Below are 23,006 nucleotides of genomic sequence, written 5' to 3'. Positions count from 1 at the left end.
TGTAACTTTTGATGATCATGACACAGTTGATAAAATTGTTGTTCAGAAATACCACACTATTAATGGGCATAATTGTGAAGTGAAAAAGGCCCTTTCTAAACAAGAGATGCAGTCTGCTGGGTCCCAGAGAGGTTGTGGAGGTGGATCTGGCAGCTTTATGGGTCGTGGAGGAAGCTTTGGAGGTGGTGGAGGAAACTTTGGTCATGGAGGACACTTTGGTGGAAGAGGTGGCTATGGTGGTGGAGGTGGTGGCAGCAGAGGTAGTTATGGAGGTGGTGATGGTGGATGTAATGGATTTGGAGGTGATGGTGGCAGCTGTGGTGGTGGTCCTGGTTACAGTAGTAGAGGAGGTTATGGAGGTGGTGGACCAGGACATGGAAACCAGGGTGGAGGATATGGTGGNGGAGGAGGAGGATGTGATGGTTACAGTGAAGGAGGAAATTTTGGTGGAGGTAACTAGTGTCAATTAGATGTACATTCCTGAGGTCTTTTATCTGTTGTAGCTTTGTCTTTTTCTTTTCATTACATCAGGTATATTGCCCTGTAAATTGTGGTAGTGGTACCAGGAATAAAAAATTAAGGAATTTTTAACTTTAAAAAAAAAAAAAAAAAAAAAGAGTAAAAACTCAAAGACCAGGGATATGAGATAGTGGGATAACACTTGCCTAGCATCTATCACATCCTGGCTTCAATCATCTGCACCATCCCATAAGATCTTAGGTTACATTTTATGAATACCAATAGCCCTGAAGAGCAGTGTCCTGAAGATTAACGTCAGAGGTAGGAGATGCTGAGAAGATAGCTTAGTTGGGTAGAATGCTAGCTCTGCAAGTTTGAACACTCAAAGGGGGAGAGGGGCAAGGCATGGTGGCATCCATTTGTAATGGCAGCAGCACCGGAGAAACCAGAGGATTCCTGGGGTTCACAGACCAGTCAGCCTAGCCTAACTGGCAAGTTCAAAGTGGCATTGTGCTTGTGTCATCTATTACTCAGATGGCCCCTGAGCAATAAATGACACAAGCAGCTGACCTCTAGGCCACCTACATGTACACGTGTATACACACACACACACACACACACACACACACACACACACACACACACGACTTCAGAGGTTGATAAGGTCCTCCTACTGCTATTTATAATTACTATGAAGCCCTGAAATTTATTACCAATCCAAGGGTTCCATCTGGCATCATAGTGGCAGGTCCTGGAGGAGCTGGAGTACCAGGTGGCACAGGAGCAGGGGGCATGGCGCCTCTATTGTTTATGCCCATAGCACCTAAAGTAAAATAGTATGGTCACTATAGGGGGAAAAGATTAACACTCTCTTCCCCTATCAAAGGGAGCAATTCAGTATGTAGTCAATCCCCTTTGCCCAGCCTATAAACCCTAATTTTCTTGGAAATGTGATGTCATTTAAATGCAGACTAGGTGGAAGCTCTATAACGAAGATTAAGAAAGAGAAAGGGGCTGGAGAGATGGCTCAGCAGTTAAGAGCACTGACTGCTCTTCTGAAGGTCCTGAGTTCAAATCCCACATGGTGGCTCACAACCATCACATCTGATGCTGTCTTCTGGAGTGTCTGAAGACAGCTACAGTGTACTTACATATAATAAATCTTTTTTTTTTTTTTTGGTTTTTTCGATAAATCTTTAAAAAAAGAAAGAAAGGAAGAAAGAAGGCTCTGCATGAGAATCCGAGTTAAAAAACCCAGTTTGCACATCAAAAGCTGAGCATTGTGGCTCATACTTTTTTTTTTTTTTTTTTTTTTGCTGTTTTTTGTTTTTTCGAGACAGAGTTTCTCTGTGTAGCTCTGGCTATCCTGGAACTCACTTTATAGACCAAGCCAGCCTCGAACTCAGAAATCCACCTGCCTCTGCTTCACGAGTGCTGGGATTAAAGGCGTGCGCCACCATGCCCGGCTGTGGCTCACACTTTTAATCCCAGCATTTAGGAAGCAGAGGCAGGTGGATCTCTGTAAGTTAAGATCAGCCTGGTCTACATAGTGAGTTTCAGGACAGCCAGGGCTACACAGTAAGAACCTGTCTCAAAAGAACAAAAAAAAAAAAAGAGCTGGGCAGGGCTGTACATGCTTGCTACCCCTGGCTTTGAGAGGCAGAGACAGGCAGATCACAGTAACTGGCTAGCCAACCTAAAACACAAAAACAAAACCAGGCAGGCAGTTCTTTGGTTCCTGGATATTTGCTGCTCTCTACTTTTTAACTACCTTTTATCCCCACCCCCAAAAGGCACCAGAACATTTAATTCGTAAGTCCTTACCTCCCATAGCCATTTGGCCCATCCGTATCTCTTGTTCTCTCTGAAAAACAATATACACTCAACATAGTCCAAGACACCATTTTCTTCTATTACAATGCACTGATGACAACACAGGGACGTAAACGGTGATGACATACTAATACTAATGCCCTCTTGCTATCTATACAGTGATTTCAGATAACAAATTATAATTTTCTATTAGAAAATTATATTAGAGGCAACAGGAAGAAGAAATAGTTAATCTCTTAGAGCTGCAAACCATCTAATTACAAGGGTAGCAGTATATTAGCAGAAGTCTGCTACAGGACTCATTTTTCTTATTATCACTGTAAATAAGAAATAAAATAGTCCCAGATTTCCATCCTAAATTTGCTATATATGGCAAGAGCTCTCCCTCAAACCTTACCTCACCTACTACCAACATTTTTTTCCTAAAAGGAATTTTATAACAGAAAAATTGCTCATAACCTAATACCCTTACAAACATTTCATAATCTTATATGATGACTGGCCTACCACATCATAGGCACATGGGAGATATACCGCATCAGGGAAGGTTCCCTTGAATCCTTCCTGCTGTCGGCGCATCATCTCCTCTTGCTGCCGGCGCATCTCTTCCTCACGGCGCCTGCGTTCCTCTTCCTGCCTATAAATAGAATCATCAAGGTACTTTAAGATAAGACATTCCAGAAAAATGAGTAGACCAGTTGAATAGGAAGAAGATTAAAAGCTAGCACAGCTTGCCAAGAATAAAGGCAATATTCAAAGAAATTAAGAGACCAGCATTGAGTTTTTTCTCTTTAAGGAAGCCCTTAAGCTATTCCTAGAACCAATGCAGCTCCAAGTGCATAAAGGAGCTTGTTATCAAGGCTGATGACAAGTTTAATTCCTAGGACCATTTGATGGAAGGCCTCCACATATTGTGGCATGAAATCAGACCCAAAATAAATAAATAAATGTTAAAAAAGTTACCTGAGTTCTAACTGCTTTCGCTTCTGAACCTCTTGGTTATGCAGCTCCTCCATTCTCCGAAGCTCTTCTTGACGTCTCATCAAATCTAGCAACAGATTGAGACTTTTTGACTCTCTTTACATATGTACAATTTCCCATAAATATCCAGAAAGCAAAGATGTCAAGCAAGATACAAGATATAGTTATTCTGGAAGAGGAAACCTTGACTGGACAAGCCTGCGGTACATTTTCTCGTTTGATGTGGAAGGTGCCAGCTCATGGTGGGTGGATGAGCAGGCATGGTGGTATACACCTTTAATCCCAGCACTTGAAAGGCAAAGGGGAAAGGCAGGCAGATCTCGAGTTCAAGGCCAACCTGTTCTACAGACTAGTTCCAGGATAGCTAGGACCACACAGAGAAACCAAGCCACAAACAAACCCCCAAAACATCAACATCCAAAAATAAAAAAATACAGGGGGGATGGACAAGCCCTGGGTAACAATCTAATAAACAACACTCCAACATTAGTTCCTGCCTTAGCTTCTCTCAGTGATGGAGTTACCTGTAATTTTAAGACAAAATAAACCTTTTCCTCCTCAAACTGCTTTTGGTCATGCTTCATGTATTATCACAGCAACAGAACCCTTAACTAAGACAATATTTAATCCCAGAATGATCATGCAAGTAAACTCAAACTATCATTTCTTTCTTCATTGATTCTATCCAGTATTCTATACCCATCTCCAAATTCATCTTCCTACTAGGATAAACAAAGTATTCCAGGGAATGAAAACAGAGACTTTGTCTTTTTCTACTAAGAAAGAATTACTGAACAAAACTGGCATTTGATATGTATTCCACTTTTCCTACTTATAGGCCTCTACTCACCCTGCCTCATTAGCATAACCTGGTGCTCATGGCGAGCTGCCTCCATCTCCATCTCCAGCTTCTCACGAGCCTCCTTGATGTTCCGGTCCACTTGATCCTGCTGTTGCTTCTCCATCTCAATGAGTGCCTTCCAGCGCATGGCATACTCATACTCAAAGGACCCAGGTTGTGCAAATCTGGGTGGCTGTTCTCTCTCCCTAGAGACAATACACATTATGTATGACAATACTTTTGTCCAAGATTCCATAGAATCATTCTTTGCTAAAGGCCAAACGAACAGATATACAGCAAAGACATGCCTCTTTTAATCACTCCTTTAAGTTTCAAGAACAGAAAAATAACTAAGGGATGAAGTGTAAGACAAATATGTTAAGAGTCTGGGTTCAACTACCAACACCACATATATGACCATACATCCCACCCCTACCCCAGAAATGTATAAAAGTCAACTACTGGACCACACACTTGTGAAATTGCTGGTTTTTTATAACCAGTTTCTCTGGAAGTCCCTCTTCATCATCTAACTGGTCCATAGGCTCCACAGTCACAGGCCGAGGAAATCTGGGTGAAAGAAGAAAGTTAGTGTTAACGAGGCCATACCCTAACAAGTATGCTCCCTACACCTGACATTGGCACGAGGAACTACTTAGGAATAAGTCTGGACAGCTATCATACTTTGGACAGTAAATGAGAAGTTGGCAAGGATTCATACTGTAAACTGGGCCAGTCTGAGGTTAATGACACTCCTGCTTTAGCCTCTCAAGTGTTGGGATTATGGATATGAACCACCACATCTAAACATATTTCTAAAGAATTTTATACCTAACCCCAAGTAATTGAGTCCCTCTTACCAGCATTATGAATAATTTGGGGATAACAGCCCAGATGGAGCCAGGTTTCAGATCTCTGTAATAGTCTCAAAAAAATGTTAAAGGGAGTAGGTCGGGTTACCTAATGTATCTGATAACTCTAGAAAATGAAGGAAACACTAAGAGAAGTACATTCGGGACATGTAACAGAACATTTAACAGATTCCAAGGGGAAAAACTTTTTTTTTAACTCGCAACTTTTTATATAGATGAGGACAATTTTAACTCCAGATTCTTCTATCTCTACCTTCCAAGTGCTAGGATCACAGGCATGGGCTACCATGCCCAATGAAACCACGTATATGAATGCTTTTCCCAGATGTATACCAATGTACCACACTTTCACACCTGGTGCCTACTCAGGTTGGCATCAGATCCCCTAGAACTGAAATTACAGACGAGCCAACATGTGAGTGATGGGAATCCAACTCAGGTTATCTGCCAAGAGCAGCCAGTGCTCTTAACCACTGAAGTACTTCTCCAGCCTAAAAACCTCTCCTCGTACTATACCATGATGGATATAGGCACATGCAAGCTAGATATACCCTGAGCTTGGTCCTGGAAGACATGCAAAGGTGGAAGGAGAAAGCCAACTTCCCAAAGGTGTCCCGACTCTTCCCAATGTACACCATGGCATATACATGCACTCGAATACCTAAGTATTTACAACTATAGTGAAAACTACATCAGGAAAGCTGAGTCAGCACTAAGTTTTTAAATGAAAATAAGAACATGGTCACTAGATGTTAATGCTCCATGCCAAAGAAAGAATAAGGGATCCCAAACCATTGTCCAAAAATGACTTACGTGGTCAGCAAGAAGGAGCCTTCACTGCATCTGTCCAGAGCTTTCCGAGCAGCTGGCTTCCCTGAGAACTCAACAATGCCTTTCCCTGAGGGCCGTCCTCGGTCATCCACAATGACTACAGCCCTCTCCACCTGGCCGAACACAGAAAAGGCTTCTTCCAGCAGTTCGTTGGACACGTACTGAGGAAGGTTGCGGACTGTAAGGGATGCACTGTGACAGGCAAAGCGCACTCGCAGCTGCTTCCCACGGAGGGGCATGTTGTCCAGCTCCACTTTGGCAATTTCCGCTAGGGTTCGTGTTTCCTAGGGAAAACAAAAGAAAATTAGAATTTGAAAAAAGACCAAGCAACCATCAACAAAAGGCCTCTCAAAAAACGTGGGTGTGGTGGCACATGTTTTTAATTCTAGCACTTAAAGAGGCAGGTAGATCTCTAGGCCAACCTAGTCTACACAGTGAGACCCAGGGCAGAGTCACAGCTGCATACTTAACAATACAGCACTTGCATTTCAATTTCCACTAACATATCAGAATTACTTGTCCTCAGTGAAGAATCCTTATTCTATGAGAATAAATGTTTTGACTGCATGTACATTTATGCAGGGCATATGTGCCTGGTGCCTACAGAAGTAAGACTAGGGCATCAGATCCTGTGACCAAGATGTGACTTAGAACCAGAGAACACTGACACGATACCTCTTCCCTACTTCACAGAACTAAGGAAGGAGCTTGAGAAAATGACTTGCTATGGTATTAAGTTAGCGGGAATGAAAATTCCAGCCATCACTTTGCTCCTCATTTAGAGATAGATTTAGCATCTATAAAATGCTTCTTTCTTATATACTATTCCCAAACACAAGCAGATTTTAGAAATAAAATCTACATTTTAAATAGGAAGAACTGTTGAGTACTACTGAGCAGTAGTTCGCTTATCAAATGTGTCCCCAACTGCCTGCCTCAGAAAGAAAATCCACAAAAATAATTTGTCCCCCCCCCAAGGTTTTGAAGAGTGAAATAACATGCATACAAGAACTTTGGAAATAAAATATGTACACCTTGGTAATCACTAAAATAAGCTTCATTTTCTCTTAAATCAAGTACGGTAATGAATGCCTGGATCATCTAGAGACCTAAAAGCAGAAGTCTTCAAGTTCAAGGATAGCCTGGAGTTAAAAAATAAGATCTGCAACTAAAAATAACCCTCCAAACTATTTTAGCCCTTGTATTCCAGGCAAGTAAGGCCAGGTAATGATGTTGCATACCTTTAAACCCAGCACCCAGGAGGCAGAGGCAGGCAGATCTCTTGAGTTCAAGGTCAGCCTGGTCTACAAAGTAAGTTCTCAGATAGCCAGACTCCAAAAATTACTGCCATATAGACAATGTTATTCTTTTCACTGCTATTTTTCCATATTCACTCCCCAGATTTCCCTATCTCTCAAAGCATACGCCCCAAAGCTCACACTCACCAAGCGAATAAAGCCAAAGCCTTTATCCTTATGAATGAAAACTTCGCCTGCTTTTCCGTATTTCTCAAAAAGCTTCCTCATTTCCTCCTCGGTAATATCAGGGGGAAGATTGCCCACAAAGAGACGGCTACGCTGCGTAAAGGTCTTCTCTCCTGGTTTCCTAAAGTTCTTCAGGTCAATAGTCAAGCCTTCATCTGAAAGAAGACAGTCAATCAAAAGACTGGGTAAAGAATTAGTCATATCTTCATCACCGTTTCTGTGACAGGAGACAAGCACCACTTCCCAATGTATCCTACTCATCAGCAAACTGCACCTCAGAATGTGTAAGCAGCCATGAAGAGACCAGGGCACTTCTTAGCAGCCCTACTATAATCCAGAAACTAAGGTAGCTAATCAGAGACAATCAAATGATAGAGCAACTTGGCAATACTACTGAACTGATCTATGCCCTAAGGAATCAGACTTTTAAAATTGTGCTTTCTTAACCAGTTCCCAACCTTCACAACCTTGACGGGTTACACATAAAGAAATGAGTAATAACTATTTTTTATGGGTATAGTTTATTTAAGGCATAGGAAGGGGAGTTGGGAAGGGAGGGAAGAGAGGGAGAGGAAGAGAGAGGGAGGGAGAGGAAGAGTAGAGGCTGGCCATGAACACGTGGAGAGAGGGGGGAGGGGAATAGGGAGAGAAGGGACAGAGGGAAGAGGGTGAGAGTAGAGTAATAACCATTTTTGTAGTATGTTCTGGTATTTATCATCAGGTATGTATGACATACATGGGCAGGCCCATGTATGGCACACACATGAAGGTCAGGAGCCAACTTTTAGGAGTTGGGGTTTTCCTTCCACAGTGGGTTCCAGGACTCTGGTCCACAGGTTTATGCCTTTTTTTTTATTATATGTAAGTACACTGTAGCTGTCTTCAGACACTCCAGAAGAGGGAGTCAGATCTTGTTACGGATGGTTGTGAGCCACCATGTGGTTCCTGGGATTTGAACTCTGGACCTTTGGAAGAGCAGTCAGGTGCTCTTACCCACTGAGCCATCTCACCAGCCCCAGGTTTGTGCTTTTAAGAGGCTCATCTGCTGAGCCCAATTGTTTGGCTTTAAAAAAAAAAATGTGTATGTATATCTGCCTGGATGCAGATCCCCCTGGAACTATAGTTACAAATGGTTGAGTCACCCAAGGAGTATCAAAAACAAATCTATATCTTATATGTGTTAAGTGTCACTATGTGCCACATGTGCCTGGGTATGTACCCATGGAGTCAGACAAGGATGCTGGATTTCCTGAATAGGAGCTACAGTTGGTAGTAAGATACCTCATGTAGGCGCTGGGAACCCAACTCAAGGCCTCAGGAGATGCTCTTAACCACTGAACCACCTCTCTAGTTACCCTCACCTCACCAGGTTTGTTTTTATAAGTACTGAGTTTCCTGAATAATGACAACACACAAAACCTTTTTGCAGATTGTGACACCAAGTCTTAATGGAGTTAACTCTCAATTAAACCTTAAAAAGTTCTACTATATTCTCTGATGACTATCTATATAGATAGTAACTATATAGAGACATTTGTTTGGGAGTAAAATATGCCAACATGGCAGAATAACCTATACTCCACCAATATCTGCTCCTTTATTTCAAGTGATCAATTCCTTTTGTTTATAAAATACAAATTAAGAACCAAATAGAAGAAGCTAAATAAAGAGGTGGCTGAGCAGTTAAGACTACTTGATTTTTCAAGACTCACTGATTCCCAGCATCAACATGGCAACTGACAACAATCTTAAGAAAAAAACAAAACAGCTGGGCGTGGTGGCGCACACCTTTAATCCCAGCACTTGGGAGGCAGAGGCAGGCGGATTTCTGAGTTTGAGGCCAGCCTGGTCTACAGAGTAAGTTCCAGGATATCCAGGGCTACACAGAGAAACCCTGTCTTGAAAAACCAAAAAAAAAAAAAAAACCTGAAAAAAACAGGCTCTAGACCCAGAAGATCTAATGCCCTCTTTTGACCTCCATGAGCATGAGCACCAGGAATATACATATATACAGGCAAAACATCCATATACATAAAATAAATCTTGCTAACCCAAACCAGAATAATGAAACATGATAGCACATGCCTTTAATTCCAACACTCAGGAGGAAATTAGAGGAAGTTGTAAGCCAGAACTCAGGGCTACACATTGAGACCCTATCTCAAAAAGTTGGAGTGGTGGTACCCAATCCCAACACTGGAGGCAGAGACTGGCAGAATTCTAAGGAACCTGGCCTACAGAGTGAGTTCTCTGACAGCCAGGGATAGATACAGAGACCCTGTCTTGATGCTCCCTCCAAAAAAAGGTAGAAACAACAAAAGTATGCTACCAGAGGCCTGTTCACTTATAATCCTAAGAGATTTATCTAAAAACTATAAAATCATTCCCAGGGGAACCTGTTTGCATCCTCTCATCACCCAGCAGCTACTTACTCTGGCTGCTGGCCTGCTGGCCGTTTGCAGGTATTGGTGGGGGTGGCTGTTGCTGCTGCTGCTGCTGTTGCTGCTGCTGCTGATGGTGCTGCTGGTGGTGATGCTGATGATGCTTCCTTGGAGTATGATTCTGCTTCTCCAAGTTAAAGGCTTTATTGCTCTGCATTTTTGCGCCCTAAAGGAAAATGTGGAATGTCAAAAACCCAGTATCAGGATTCAGTCAGTTACCTTCCTGATGGTTTACCCATCATTAAAACTATCTTTTGCCTGATTACAACTGGTTTCTCTAAATAGTAGAGTACAATGTAGGCCAACCTAGGATATTTAGACCCTGTCTCAAACTTAAAAAAAAATTCTTTCACATTAAAAAACACATAATCTCAGGGCTTTTGAGGAAGATCTCTGTGAGTTGAAGGCCAGCCTGGTCTACTGAGCAAGTACCAGGATAGCCAGGGCTACAGAAAGAAACCTGCCTTGAAAAAAACAGAATCAAAAACAAACTAAAAAGCAAAACATACAAGGCCAGGCCTGATAAAACATGCCTATTCTAGTACTCAGGGGGCAGAGGCAGGAGATCCCTATGAGTTCGAGGTCAACCTGGTCTACACAGTAAGTTTCAATGAGATCCTGTCTCAAAACAAAAGAGAGTAAAAACCAAAGGGCCAGCCGGGCAGTGGTGGTGCACGCCTTTAATCCCAGTACTTGGGAGGCAGAGGCAGGCGGATTTCTGATTTGGAGGCCAGCCTGGTCTACAGAGTGAGTTCCAGGACAGCCAGGGCTACACAGAGAAACCCTGTCTCAAAAAAACCAACCCCCCACAAAAAACCCAAAGGGCCAGGCAGGTGCTAGCAAATGCCTTTAATCCCAACACTAAAGACTAAAGACTGCTACTAGTAAAAGGGTAGTGGTGATACACACCTTGTTAACCCCAGCACTTCAGAGACAAAGACAAGCAGAAAAACCTATCTTGAAAAACCAGGGCTGGAGAGATGGCTCAGTGGTTAACAGTGCCAACTGTTCTTCCAGAAGTCCTGAGTTCAAATCCCAGAAACCACATGATGGCTTACAACCATCTGTAATGGGATCTGATGCCCTTTTCTGGTGTGTCTGAAGACAGCTACAGTGTACTCACATACATGAAATAAATAAATAAATCTTAAAAAAAAGAAAAACCAAATAAATATATAAATCAACCAAAAATATCAAGACCAAGTTGGCCTTGAACTCACAGAAAAATATCTGCCTGCCTCTGCTGCCTCATGCGTGCTAGGATTAAAGGCCTATGCCACCACTGCCTGGCCCAGTAAGTCTTCCAAAAATTACTTATTTTTTATTTTATATGCATTAGTGTTTTGTTGGCATGTATGTCTCTGTGAAGGTATCAAATCTTAGGAGTTACAGGCAAGTATGAGCTGCCATGTAGGTGCTGGGAAGTGAACCCCACCCAGTCCTCTAAAAGAGCAATCAGGGCTTTTGATATTGAGCCACCTCCCTAGGCCCCAGTAAATAATTTTTAATCATGCTAGTAAAATATATGATTACTCAAATAAAAGAACCAATACATCATAGGCACTCAAGAGGGTCAGTCTGCCTCTGCCTCCCAAGTGCTAGGGTTAAAGGCATGTGCTAACCATACCATGTGAATTCTCACATTTCAATCACAGTTCTCAGCAATGTTACAGAAATTGTAATAAAAAAATAACAATTCAAGTAGTTCAGCCCCCTAAGACCCTTATACTTGAAGTAGAGAACTGACTCTCACTCTCTCCTCTGACCTCACATACATATATATGCTTAATGTTTTTGAGACCAGGTTCTCTATGTTGTTCTGGCTATACTGGAGCTTATTGTGTAGATCAGGCTAGCCCAGAACACAAAGACTAATTTATCTATTTCTCAGAATACTGGGATTATAGACTTACATGCCCAGCTGTTTAAGTTTGAGACAGGGTCCATGTAGCCCCAGCTGGCCCCGAAACCCACACTTGGCCTCTAAATTAAAAAAAAAAGCCACAAACCCAAAACAACCACTATGTGGCACATTCACGTAGTTCCAACACTCTAAGACACTGAGGCAGGAAATTATGAGTTTAGAGGCAACCTGGGTTATAGAGACCAGGAGGGAGAGAGAAAACAGAAAAAGCAACCCTGGTCTCAACACCCACTTTGGACAATTCACAAATACCTGTAACTCCCACTCTAGGGAATCAGAGGTCTCTGACCCTCTTAAGTACATAACCACATACAGATATACGTTAAAAATCCTCACACTAATAATAGCTACTGTTAACCTTCCAGTACACACTTTGTGATGGATATTTTTGGTTGTCAACCTGACTCCATTTGGAATTAACTAAATAAAACCCAAGAGGCTAGGTATACCTGTGAGGGATTTTTGCTAATTAAATCATCTGAAGTGGGAAGATCCACTTTTAATCTGGGCCATACCTTCTGGTGGCAGCCTATATAAAGGACAGGAAAGAAGGAAGCTTGCTTTCTTTGCCTGCTTGCCCTCAATCTCGATGGCAAGTCCATTCCTTGAGTAGCATCAAGGTCTACTTCATCAGGATTCCAGTATATACTGAAGACCAGCTGAGACACCCTGCCTCATTACCAGAAAAACTACTGGATTCTTGGACTTGACACTGGTAAACAGACACTGTTGAACCATATGGACCACACTTTATGTTGGACAATATGCACTATATGGACCACAGCCTGTAAAGCACTCTATGAAATCTCCTTTATATCTATCTACCTACCTACCTACCCGGTTTTATTCTATCAGCTGTTCCTCTAAAGAACCCTAATACAACCTTCTAATCATTAATATTCCATTTTCATTATATTTATCTCTGTGGTTTTGGGTATGCTAGTACAGTGCCTGAAAACTGAAGAAAGCATGGCAGCCCCTGGAGCTGGAGTTTCAAAGGAGTAATGAAGCTACCTGACATGGTTGCTGGGAAAAGAACTCAGGTCCTCTGAAAGAGCAGTAGGTGCTCTTAACAGCTGAGCCATCTCTTCAGTCCCCTTCAGTTTCTATCTGAAACTGTACATTAAAGAAACCAGATGGGCTGGAGAGATGGCTCAGCTGTTAAGAGCACCAACTGCTCTTCCAGAGGTCCTGAGTTCAATTCCCAGCAACCACATGGTGGCTAAAAACCATCTGTAATGGGATCTGATGCCCTCTTCTGGTACATCTGAAGACAGCTATAGTGTACTTATAGTAATAAAGAAAAAGAAAGAAAAGAAAAGAAACCAGTTGTGGGAGGCTAACGAGATGCAGAGGGCCCCAGTTCAATTCCCAGCACCCACATGGTGCTTCACAACCATCTGTAATAACTCCAATTCTTCTAACCTCTATGGGGAAGCAGAGACAGGTGGATCTCTCTTCATGTTCCAGGTTAGCCATGGCTACACAGAAACCCTGTCTCAAAAATTAAAACAAAAATTCCCATTCCCAATTAAAAAAAGGGGGGTTGTAACCTTTCTTTTTTTACAATACATAATAAGCAATTTTCTAACTAAATCTTTAACAGTGCCAGGCATGGTGGTGCACACACACCTTTAATTCCATAATTAAGGAGACAGAGACAGGTCCACATAGCAAGCTAGAGGACAGCCAAGGCTAATAGATTCCATCTCGCCCTGTCGCCCCTCCAAAAATGAAGACTAACATGAATGGATAACACTGTCAGCCAAACTCCTACTGTGTTGGACACTTTAATTTCAAATTTTCACTATTAGAACCAACACACATAGATATTCTCTTTGGGCACATCTCCATTTAAATAATCCTTTTACCACTTCCAATTCTGCTTCTTTATATCCTGATATATTACTGTTTTGATATACCATTTGATGTTCAGATTTTCCTCATTTCTGCAATGTCAACAGAATTGTAAATGCCTACACAAAGCATATGTGGCTAGACAATAATTTATTAAACTACCATCATGATTTAGTTTTCATTTTTCCTAAGCTTTGTTTACTTATTAGGAAACAGAATCTAGCTTTGTAACTCTTGACAGCGTAGTTTTTCAGGACAACCATATTTTTAAATGTTTTCAACAGGTGGAGTGATTTAATGACAAAGCATTTTCAAAAGAAACAATTTTTTGAGACAGGGATTCTCTGTGTAGCCCTGGCTGTCCTGGAACTCTAGACCAGGCTGGCCTCTGCCTCCTGTGTGCTAGAATTAAAGGTGGGTGTACTACCACACGTGGCTCCAGGTAACTGAGTAAGGTGGCTTATTCCTGTAATTCTTTGTTTTTCTTTTCTTCTTTCTTTCTTTCTTTTTTTGAGACAGGGTTTCTCTGTATAGCCCTGGCAGTCCTGGAGCTCACTTTGTAGACCAGGCTGGCCTCGAACTCAGAAATCCACCTGTCTCTGCCTCCCGAGTGCTAGGATTAAAGGCGTGCACCACCACCGCCCAGCTATTCCTGTAATTCTAAGTAGCCTTTGCCATTTGAAGTCAGCACGGGCTACAGCATGAACCTGTCTTGGTTGGGGGGGCATACAAGCAAGCTGTGACAGAACACACCTGCACTTTCTGAGCTTAAGGCTAAGACAGTTTCAGAAACGCCTTGGTTATGTAGACTCAACACCCCCACCTCCAAAATGACAAAGAAACGAAGGCCCGTCCCAGAAACAGGTGAGTCAAAGCTTTTCATAGTTTAAGTCCAGGTATTAAATGTCTCCCTCTATCCTCAAGTAGTGAGTGGCAGATTTATCATCTTCACAGCCATTTGTCCCACAAAAATCTTACCTTTTCTCAGGTTAAGAACCAAGAAACATTTTTCCTCCAGTCTTTAATTAGAAATGAATGGACCCAGCCTCAGTGGCTTCTATCACTCAAAGAAATCCACATGTATCACCATGTTAATAGAAATCTTTATAAGGGGCTGGTGAGATGGCTCAGCAGTTAAGAGCACCCGACTGTTCTTCCAAAGGTCCTGAGTTCAAATCCCAGCAACCACATGGTGGCTCACAACCATCCGTAACAAAAATCTGATGCCAGTGTACACACATATAATAAATAAGTAAATAAATCTTTAAAAAAAAAGAAATCTTTATAAAAGCTTCAGAGGATGACCCCAGGTTTCAGGCCAGCTTGGGATACATCTTAAGGCCCTGCCCCCTAAAACAAAAACACCTGGGCATCCCAGTTATTTTATTCCAGCACAAGGAGGCAAAAGGTAGGTAGATCTCTGAGAGATATAAGTCAACCCGGTCTACATGGTGCCAGGCCATCATAGTGGGGGTGACCCTGACTCCAACAACCAACAAAATCCAGACAACTTGCTATACCTGCATTATTTCATTCAGTGTCCCCAGCTGTTCTTTTAAATGAGGAAACAGAAGCCCCAAACCCACTTTACCCACCCAAGGCCACACCAGTGTATGGAATGGAACCCAGATCTCTTGACCTCTAAAAGTCAAAACCATCATGCATCAAATGGGCCTTCAGGTTCAATTCCAGCAAACTTATTGGCTAAGACACCCAATTTGTGCACCCTGTTATGATGGAGATGATGAGGGTGAGTAGCAGTTATTGAGCTTACAGGGGTGGTTAAATCTAAGGCCTCCGTGAACTACTACTACAAAGCATCATTTAACTGTCAGGAACGATGAAGCGTTTGTTCCCAAAAGAAAACTATCATTCCTATTCTCAAGAAATAGGAATGTAAAATCTGGGCAGTGGTAGCGCATCCCTTTAATCCCAGCCCTTGGGAGGCAGAGGTAGGCAGATTTCCGAGTTCGAGGCCAGCCAGGAACTGTCCTGGAACTACAGAATGAGTTCCAGGACAGCCAGGACTATACAGAGAAACCCTGTCTCGAACCCCCCCCCCAAAAAAAAAGAAAGAAAGAGAGAAAGAAAGAAAAAGAAACAGGAATGTTAAACAGAATGGCATCATCAGATTCTCCCTAAATTGTCAATATAAAAATATACCTCAATATAAAAAAGGTATAAACACCCAACTAATGAATCTTTCTTTCCTTCCTTCCTTCCTTGCTTTCTTTCTTTCAACTCTGCATGGCCTTAGCTGTCCCGGAACTCTGTACTCCGGGCTGGCCTTTAACTCTCAGAGATCCATCTGCCTCTGTCACCATGTCTGATCATGGATAACTTGTAACAACCAAATTTATTTTATTTATGTTTTTGAATAAAAATCCCCATGGTGACAGCTTTCATAATCTTTCCCTTCCATGTGGTCTTCTCCGTAAGTTTCCAATTACCAACGAAAGTTAGCACTGCCCAAAGAATCTAAATTACCACTGTATACACAGCAAGTTCCAAGCACGAAAGAAAAGTTCCTATATTAAATGCAATCATATAATTTTGCCATCTTTGCAGAAATAAACTTATCAAGCCCTAGCTACAGAGATCAGCAGATAGGATTTCTGTCTACTATCATGTCCTAAGATTAACCATAATAAAAAAGACTATAACGACTTTGTATGATATACCTGCAGACATGTTCAGGACCACATTCATCATAGGTATCTGAAATCTAAATCAAGGTCCTCTCAATTCTCTAAGAGTCAAATTACTAAATGAAAAACTGCTAGGAAAATCCAGTGTGAATCTGCTAGGCTGATATGGCTGCCTGGTGGGCAACCGTTAAGGCTGTAAAATACAATCATGGTAAAGGCGACTGCTGAGTTTCTTAGACTTTTCATTTAATAACAATTTAGTTGGACAAACATAAATTTAAGCACTAACCCCTATTAGAACAGACAGAATTAGGGGAATAAAAACAAAACAAAAAACCCCACACCACTTAGTCACATTTTAGTTTGATTCTAAAAACGGTTTAGCTTAAATAACATGAAAACTCCCCCCCCCCAATTAATTTCTCGTCTGTTAAATCTGTATTCAGTTAAGCATCCTGCACTTTACCTGGCGACCCTACCTCCTGCACCTACCTTGACTTGGATTTGAACACAGCCAAGTGTCTGCCTCCCCGTCCTCACTAACCCCGACCGCTGTTCAAAACACAAAGAAAGGGGTCAGCTTACAGTAAGACGTCCGCAAAGTGAAAAATACTCGAAAGTAATGCCACAGAAAGTAAAATTTTTTAACTTAGAAACGCGATGCCTACAAATGCCTAGGAAAGGCTTAAGGAGCAAGGGGTTCAGGGAAAAAAGGCGCGCGCGCGCGCAAGGGTGGGGTGGAGGGTATTTCATGAACTTAGCTCCAAAATCCAAGGGATCGGAACGAGCAAACTTCCCACTTTCGTTTCAAATAACAAAATAACAACAGCAACAACAAAATCCATAGCTCCAGGGGCCCCACTGGCCCTCTAGGAATTAATGGCCTTGAAAGGCTAGGGAGGAGGAGTATCCGACAAAGCAAAGCGCCTCCTCCTCTAACCTCGATGAAGTCTTCAGGGCCTTAGCATAATAGACCCCACACCCTGTGGCCCAGGGCGTTCAAGAAGCCAACAACTTAGGGCCACTAAAATTCGGGGTGAGCAGCACAAAGAGTCTGGGCAAAGAAGCAAGAAAGGCATTGGCTAATGCCGCGCGGCGGGGAGCGGGGAGCGCGCTGGCCCCCACGGGTGGGCTGCGAAGGCCTTGCGTGGAGGGGAAAAGGCCTCCCGGGCCCTCGGAACCCATAGCCCGTGTGCAAACTCGGCCTCGCCCCAACCCCTTCCTTCACAGAGTGTCGCAGGAAGCCCCACCGCATCCCCAAGTAACCAAAGAGCCATCCCCAAACTCACCCTCTGGCCACAGTTCTTTGCTGAAGAGTCCGGGCGACGCTGCACGGCCTCCTCCGTCCCGAGAAAAGAGCGCGCGACCGCCGGAAACGAGCCGACGGAGCTCGGTGCCTCCCAAGGGGGGGGTCAATGTTGGAGTCCCGATTGGCTACGTGAACTGCCAGTCAAATTTTATCTCCCCAGAAAGTCTCATTAGTCCGCCATTTCTTAGCGTCTATTGGCTACCGACTGTCAAAGCCTGGGTTCGTGTGAACGACAGATGGGGACAAAGAGCAAGGCTTCGTAGCTTTTGCGCATGCACTAGAGGCGCGGAGCACAAGACGGAAAAGGAAGGGGGAGGGGGAGCCAGCAGTGGAAGGTAGGGGGTCGGAAGGAGAGGCTCACCCAGCCCGACGGAAGGACTGAAAACCTAGCGGTGGGAGGAGGAGAGGAGAGAACTTAAGCGAGAGGAAGATCGGAGCGAAAGGGGGAGAAAAATGTGCACGTAGGCGTGCGCTGAGAGTTTATGCACTGCGCCTGTGCAAAATTAAGAGTAACAATGTCATTGTATTCTATGTGGTAGAGCTAGCCGTTTGCTACTGAAAAAAAAAATGTGCCCCGCCATGTTTCTTTTTTCACACTTCCTCAAAGCGTCCACCCTGACACCCTATACAGTTTTAGTTTCCTTTCTCAGTGCTGGATATGTTTGGGAAGTGTAACTGAAATGGACATGATTGTAGAAACAGGCAGGAGAGCAAGCGATTTTGACATTTTAATCTCAGTGATTACCCAGAACTGACTAGCACTATTTCCATGGTAACCGGAGAACCCGATAGGCCAAACATTCTAAGGTTCCTGTCGCAGAGAGACTCAACAGGTTGGTCGGCGGTGCCTGAACCTGTATGTTGGAGGTCTTCACATCAGACCTACTCTTTATCCCATAGGAGGCCTATCAGGTAATAATAACCTTCGTTATTCCATAATGCCTAGCTCTCCCAGGCAGTTAACCAAGGATTACAAGGTTCAATTGATAGGCACCAGTAGTTAATCCTCAGTAATTAATTCATACTCCGGATGGCAGATTATCTCAATAGGCACTACCTATACCTTGTATGGGGATACAATGATATAGAACTGTGCTGTTTAATAAGCCTCTTACAATGATGGGAAGGTTCTGTGGCGCCATTCAATACAGTAGTAGAGACTAGCTATATTCTACCCAATCCACCCCATTTGTGTGTGCGTGTGCATCAACATATGGCTACAAGTTACTATACTGAGTATATTTATCCCAATGGTTCCCAAATTCTTTGAGATAAAATGGTACATTATTATGAAAAAAGAAAATTCCTACTTATGGGGGGAGGATCAAATAATGCCCGACAGTATGACATTTCAGCCCTACTACTGATCTCCTGTACCCACTACCCAATTATATTATGACAGCTGTTTACTGTGTATGACTGTCCCAATCAAACAGAAATGATGAAGCCTTTAATTTGTGCACTCGGGAGGCTAGGAAAGGAGCCTCCTTGCCCAGGAGGCCACCCTGGACAACAGTGAGTAAGTAGCAAGGTATCCAGTACCTAAGACTCTATCTCAACACAACAAAACAACAAGAAAGTCACACATACATGTATATGTATACATGATTTAAAAGATGAATACTTTCTAAACCATGACCTTTTCTGTTTTCAAAAAAGATTTTACGGGGACTGGAGAAACGGCTCAGCAGTTAAGAGTGCTGACTATTCTTCCAGAGGACTAGGGTACCTACGTCAGCTCCCATTGGTGGCTGGCTGGGACTCCAGTTTCCAGGAGATCTGACGCCCTCTTCTGGCTTCTGATGGTAATACATACATGTGGTCCACAGCTGCCAAAACAGCCATGGACTATTGTAATATTTTTTTAATTTTATGTGTGTATTTTGTCTGCATGTGTGTAAGTGCATGTAGTGCCTAAGGAGGACAGAAGACAATGGTGGACCCCCTAGAACTGGAGTTACAGATAGTGTAAGCCACCATGCAGGTCTGGGAATTGAACCTAGGTCCAGGGCTCTTAACCTCTGAGCCATCCCTGAAGCCCCAGCTGTGACTTTTTGTATGCAATGATTTTCTTAGAAAAAAATAATAACACAGGACCTGGAAAGATGGCTTAGGAGTTAAGAGCACTTACTGCTTTTACAGAGGACCTGCTTGCATCCCTAGCAGACCCATGGCAGTTCACAACTATTTGTAACTAGTTTCAGGGCATCTAACACCTCTTCTGACCTTCTCAGGTTTCTGCAGGCTTGTGATCCACAACATACATATATTCAGGCATAGCCCAGTTTTGCTGTATGTCTTTAATCCCAACACTTGGGAGGCAGAGGTAGACAGTCTCTCAGTTCGAGGCCAGCCTAGTCTCAGAGTGAGTTCCAGGACAGCCAGGACCTACAGAGAAACCCTGTCTTAAAAAACAAACAAACCAAACTTGACCACAAACCAAGGAGTGGACCTAAAGGGATCTTTGGCTCCAGATACATATGTAGCAGAGGATGAGAGGCCCTTGGTCCCAGGGAGGTTTGATGGCCCAGAGTAGGGGGATGCTGGAGTGGTGGGGCAGGAGAGTGTGGGTGGGTAGGGGAGGACCCTCATTCAGGCAAAAGGGAGGAGGGAGGGCAGATGTGGCGTGGAGGGTTGGTGGAGGGGGTAACCAGGAAGTTGAATATCATTTGAGATGTAAACGAATGGAACGATTAATAATAAAAAAAAAAAACAACCAACTTCAGATACATGCTCAAGTACACACACACATGCTTCAATAAAATAAATAAAAAAATAGCAATGGTGAATGCCTCTAATCCTAGTACTTGGGAGGCAGAGGTAGGCAGATCTCTGAGTTTAAGGCTAGCCTGGTCTACAGATGGAGTTCTAGAACAGCCAGGGCTTTACCAAGAACCCCTATCTCAAAACAAACAAACAAAACTAGCAAAGTTGGGAGGTTGAGGAAGGAGACCCTTCAGTTTGAGGCTAGATTTGGAGACATAATGAAACTGTTGTTTTGTTTTTTTAAAGCTGGGCTTGGTGGCTCCTGTTTTTAATCTCAGCATTCACTCAGGAGTCAGAGGCAGGAGGATCTCTGCGAGTTTGAGGCCAGCCTGGTCTACATAGTGAATTTCAGGCCAGCCATAGTGAGACTGTCTCAAAACAATAACAAAAGGTTAGATAACTTAGCAAATAAAGGTACTTGCCACTGTCCTGACAATAGAGTTCAATCCCTGAGACCCACATGTTGAAATGTGCATATATATATATTAGAAATATGTTTATTATTGAGTATGGAATGTGCCACATGGAGCACATGGAGTTACAGCTGCCCAATTTGGGTGTCAGGGACCAAACTTGGGTCCTTTTCAAGACCAGGAAGTTCTCTTCACCACTGAGACCACTGAGTTATCCTCCAGCCATAGAATTATTTTTAAGAAAAGACAGGTTATTAGACTCTAGTCCTTCTTGCCTCAATCTCCTGAGTACCTGAGTCTATAGGCAGTGTTGCCTTAGTCATTTAGCTGTCTCGCCTATTAGAACTCCTTTTCTATTTGAAAGGTGGGGGTGAAACACAACCTCACTTGTATTCTCTTCATCCTCCTGGTTTGACCTGCACCACCACATCCAACAGTTCATTTTTTTAAAGATTTATTTATTTATTATATGTAAGTACACTGTAGCTGTCTTCAGACACTCCAGAAGAGGGCGTCAGATCTTGTTACGGATGGTTATGANACACTCCAGAAGAGGGCGTCAGATCTTGTTACGGATGGTTATGAGCCACCATGTGGTTGCTGGGATTTGAACTCCGGACCTTTGGAAGAGCAGTTGGGTGCTCTTACCCACTAAGCCATCTCACCAGCCCCCACCAATAGTTCATTTTAATTAGTTTAATTTTTTGTTGTTGTTTTGTTTTTCTTTTTTTTTTAAGATTTATTTATTTATTACATGTAAGTACACTGTAGCTGTCTTCAGACACTCCAGAAGAGGGCGCCAGATCTTGATATGGATGGTTGTGAGCCACCATGTGGTTGCTGGGATTTGAACTCAGGACCTTCGGAAGAACAGTTGGGTGCTCTTACCTGATGAGCCATCTCACCAGCCCTTGTTTTTGTTTTTCGAGACAGGGTTTCTCTGTATAGTCCTGGCTGTCCTGGAACTCACTCTGTAGACCAGGCTGACCTCGAACTCAGAAATCCGCCTGCCTCTGCCTCCCTAATTAGCTTAATTTTAACCACATATTGCTGGGTCTTTGTATAGACCTAATTCCAGCACTAGAGAGACCAAGAGTTTGAGACCATGGCTGTTAAGGCAGCATAGTGAATAAAGACACCTACTGTCAAGTCTTTTAATCTGAGTTTGATCCCTAGACTGACATGAAATGAGACTAGACTCCCACAGGTTGTCCTCTAGACACAGTGGCCTATGAATGCCACCCCCACACACATACAAATTAGAATTGTGGCTAGAGACATAGTTCAGTGGTTAAGAGCACTGGTTGCTCATGAAGAGGACCTGGATTTGAGTCCCAGCACCCATGTTATGGTCACAGCCATCTGTAACTCTAGTTCCAAGGATATCTTGTGTTCCCTCTGGTGTCTTCAAGCACTGTATGAAGGTCATACACATTTATACATGCAGGCAACTGATGTAATATGAAATGAAGAATTCTTTTAAACATAAATGTTTAAGAAAAAACGAGTATGCCAGGCAGTGGTGGCGCACGCCTTTAATCCCAGCACTTGGGAGAGCTACATAGCAAGACCCTAGGTCACCACACACACACACACACACACACACACACACACACACATGCAGATTCACACACATATCAATAAATCTAATTAAAAATACACTGGCCATAGTGGTGCGAGCCTTTAATCTCAGCACCTGAGAGGCAGATGTAGGAACATCTCTGTGTGTTCGAGGCCAAGCTGGTCAGCATAGCAAGTTCCAGGCCAACCAGAGCTCCATAGTGAGAAGTGTCTCAAAGCAAACAACTGAAAAGAGTCTAGGGTAGCTCATGGCAGAGCAAGTATTTCCCATATGCAATGTTCCTACATTTGCTATCCATTGCCAAAATGCAATAAAAGGGGAGTGTTTACCTTTAAGTGGTTGGGCATTATGACATTTAAAAATCTTTTACATTTTATTTGTGTGTGGTGTGGAAGAGGTTGCCAGAGGACAACATGCAGAAAGAAGTCGGTTCTCTCCTTCCAGGAATCAAACTCACCTGCTGGGCCATCTTGCTGGCTAGCTTGCTTTCTGTCTTTCTATCTTTCTTTTGTTTTTGTTTTTGTTTCTGTTTTGTTTTCTTATAGGTTTTCTCTTTGTAGCCCTGGCTGTCCTGGCACTTGCTAGGTAGATCAGGCTGGCCTCAAACCCAGAGAATCTCCTGCCTCTGACTCCCAAGTGTTGGGATTAAAGGCGCATACCACTGCTGCCCAGCTCTCTTGCTTTTTTTTTTTTTAAGATTTATTTATTTATTATATGTAAGTACACTGTAGCTGTCTTCAGACACTCCAGAAGAGGGCATCAGAT

The 23,006-nt window shown here is 43.0% G+C and overlaps 1 protein-coding gene across 1 annotated transcript in view; it reads right to left on the bottom strand.

The window, feature by feature from the left end:
• Nono (non-POU domain containing octamer binding) overlaps window positions 1–17,545 on the bottom strand; it is a 19,603-nt gene extending 2,058 nt beyond the window's left edge. The window contains exons 1-11 of the mRNA XM_029534394.1: window positions 17,461–17,545; window positions 16,664–16,723; window positions 9,734–9,908; window positions 7,263–7,456; window positions 5,800–6,101; window positions 4,589–4,684; window positions 4,124–4,320; window positions 3,256–3,340; window positions 2,827–2,929; window positions 2,284–2,323; window positions 1,173–1,282 (exon numbers count right to left, since the gene is read on the bottom strand). Coding sequence (XP_029390254.1) covers window positions 1,173–1,282; window positions 2,284–2,323; window positions 2,827–2,929; window positions 3,256–3,340; window positions 4,124–4,320; window positions 4,589–4,684; window positions 5,800–6,101; window positions 7,263–7,456; window positions 9,734–9,899 — 1,293 coding nt within the window. The 5' untranslated portion in view covers window positions 9,900–9,908; window positions 16,664–16,723; window positions 17,461–17,545. The remainder of the gene's footprint in view (window positions 1–1,172; window positions 1,283–2,283; window positions 2,324–2,826; window positions 2,930–3,255; window positions 3,341–4,123; window positions 4,321–4,588; window positions 4,685–5,799; window positions 6,102–7,262; window positions 7,457–9,733; window positions 9,909–16,663; window positions 16,724–17,460) is intronic.
• Between the last annotated feature and the right edge of the window lie 5,461 nt (window positions 17,546–23,006).

Source organism: Mus pahari, chromosome X, assembly GCF_900095145.1.
Source record: "Mus pahari chromosome X, PAHARI_EIJ_v1.1, whole genome shotgun sequence".
NCBI lineage: Eukaryota > Metazoa > Chordata > Mammalia > Rodentia > Muridae > Mus > Mus pahari.
Note: the sequence above shows the minus strand (reverse complement) of the source record. Positions and strands in the feature narration are given on the sequence as shown.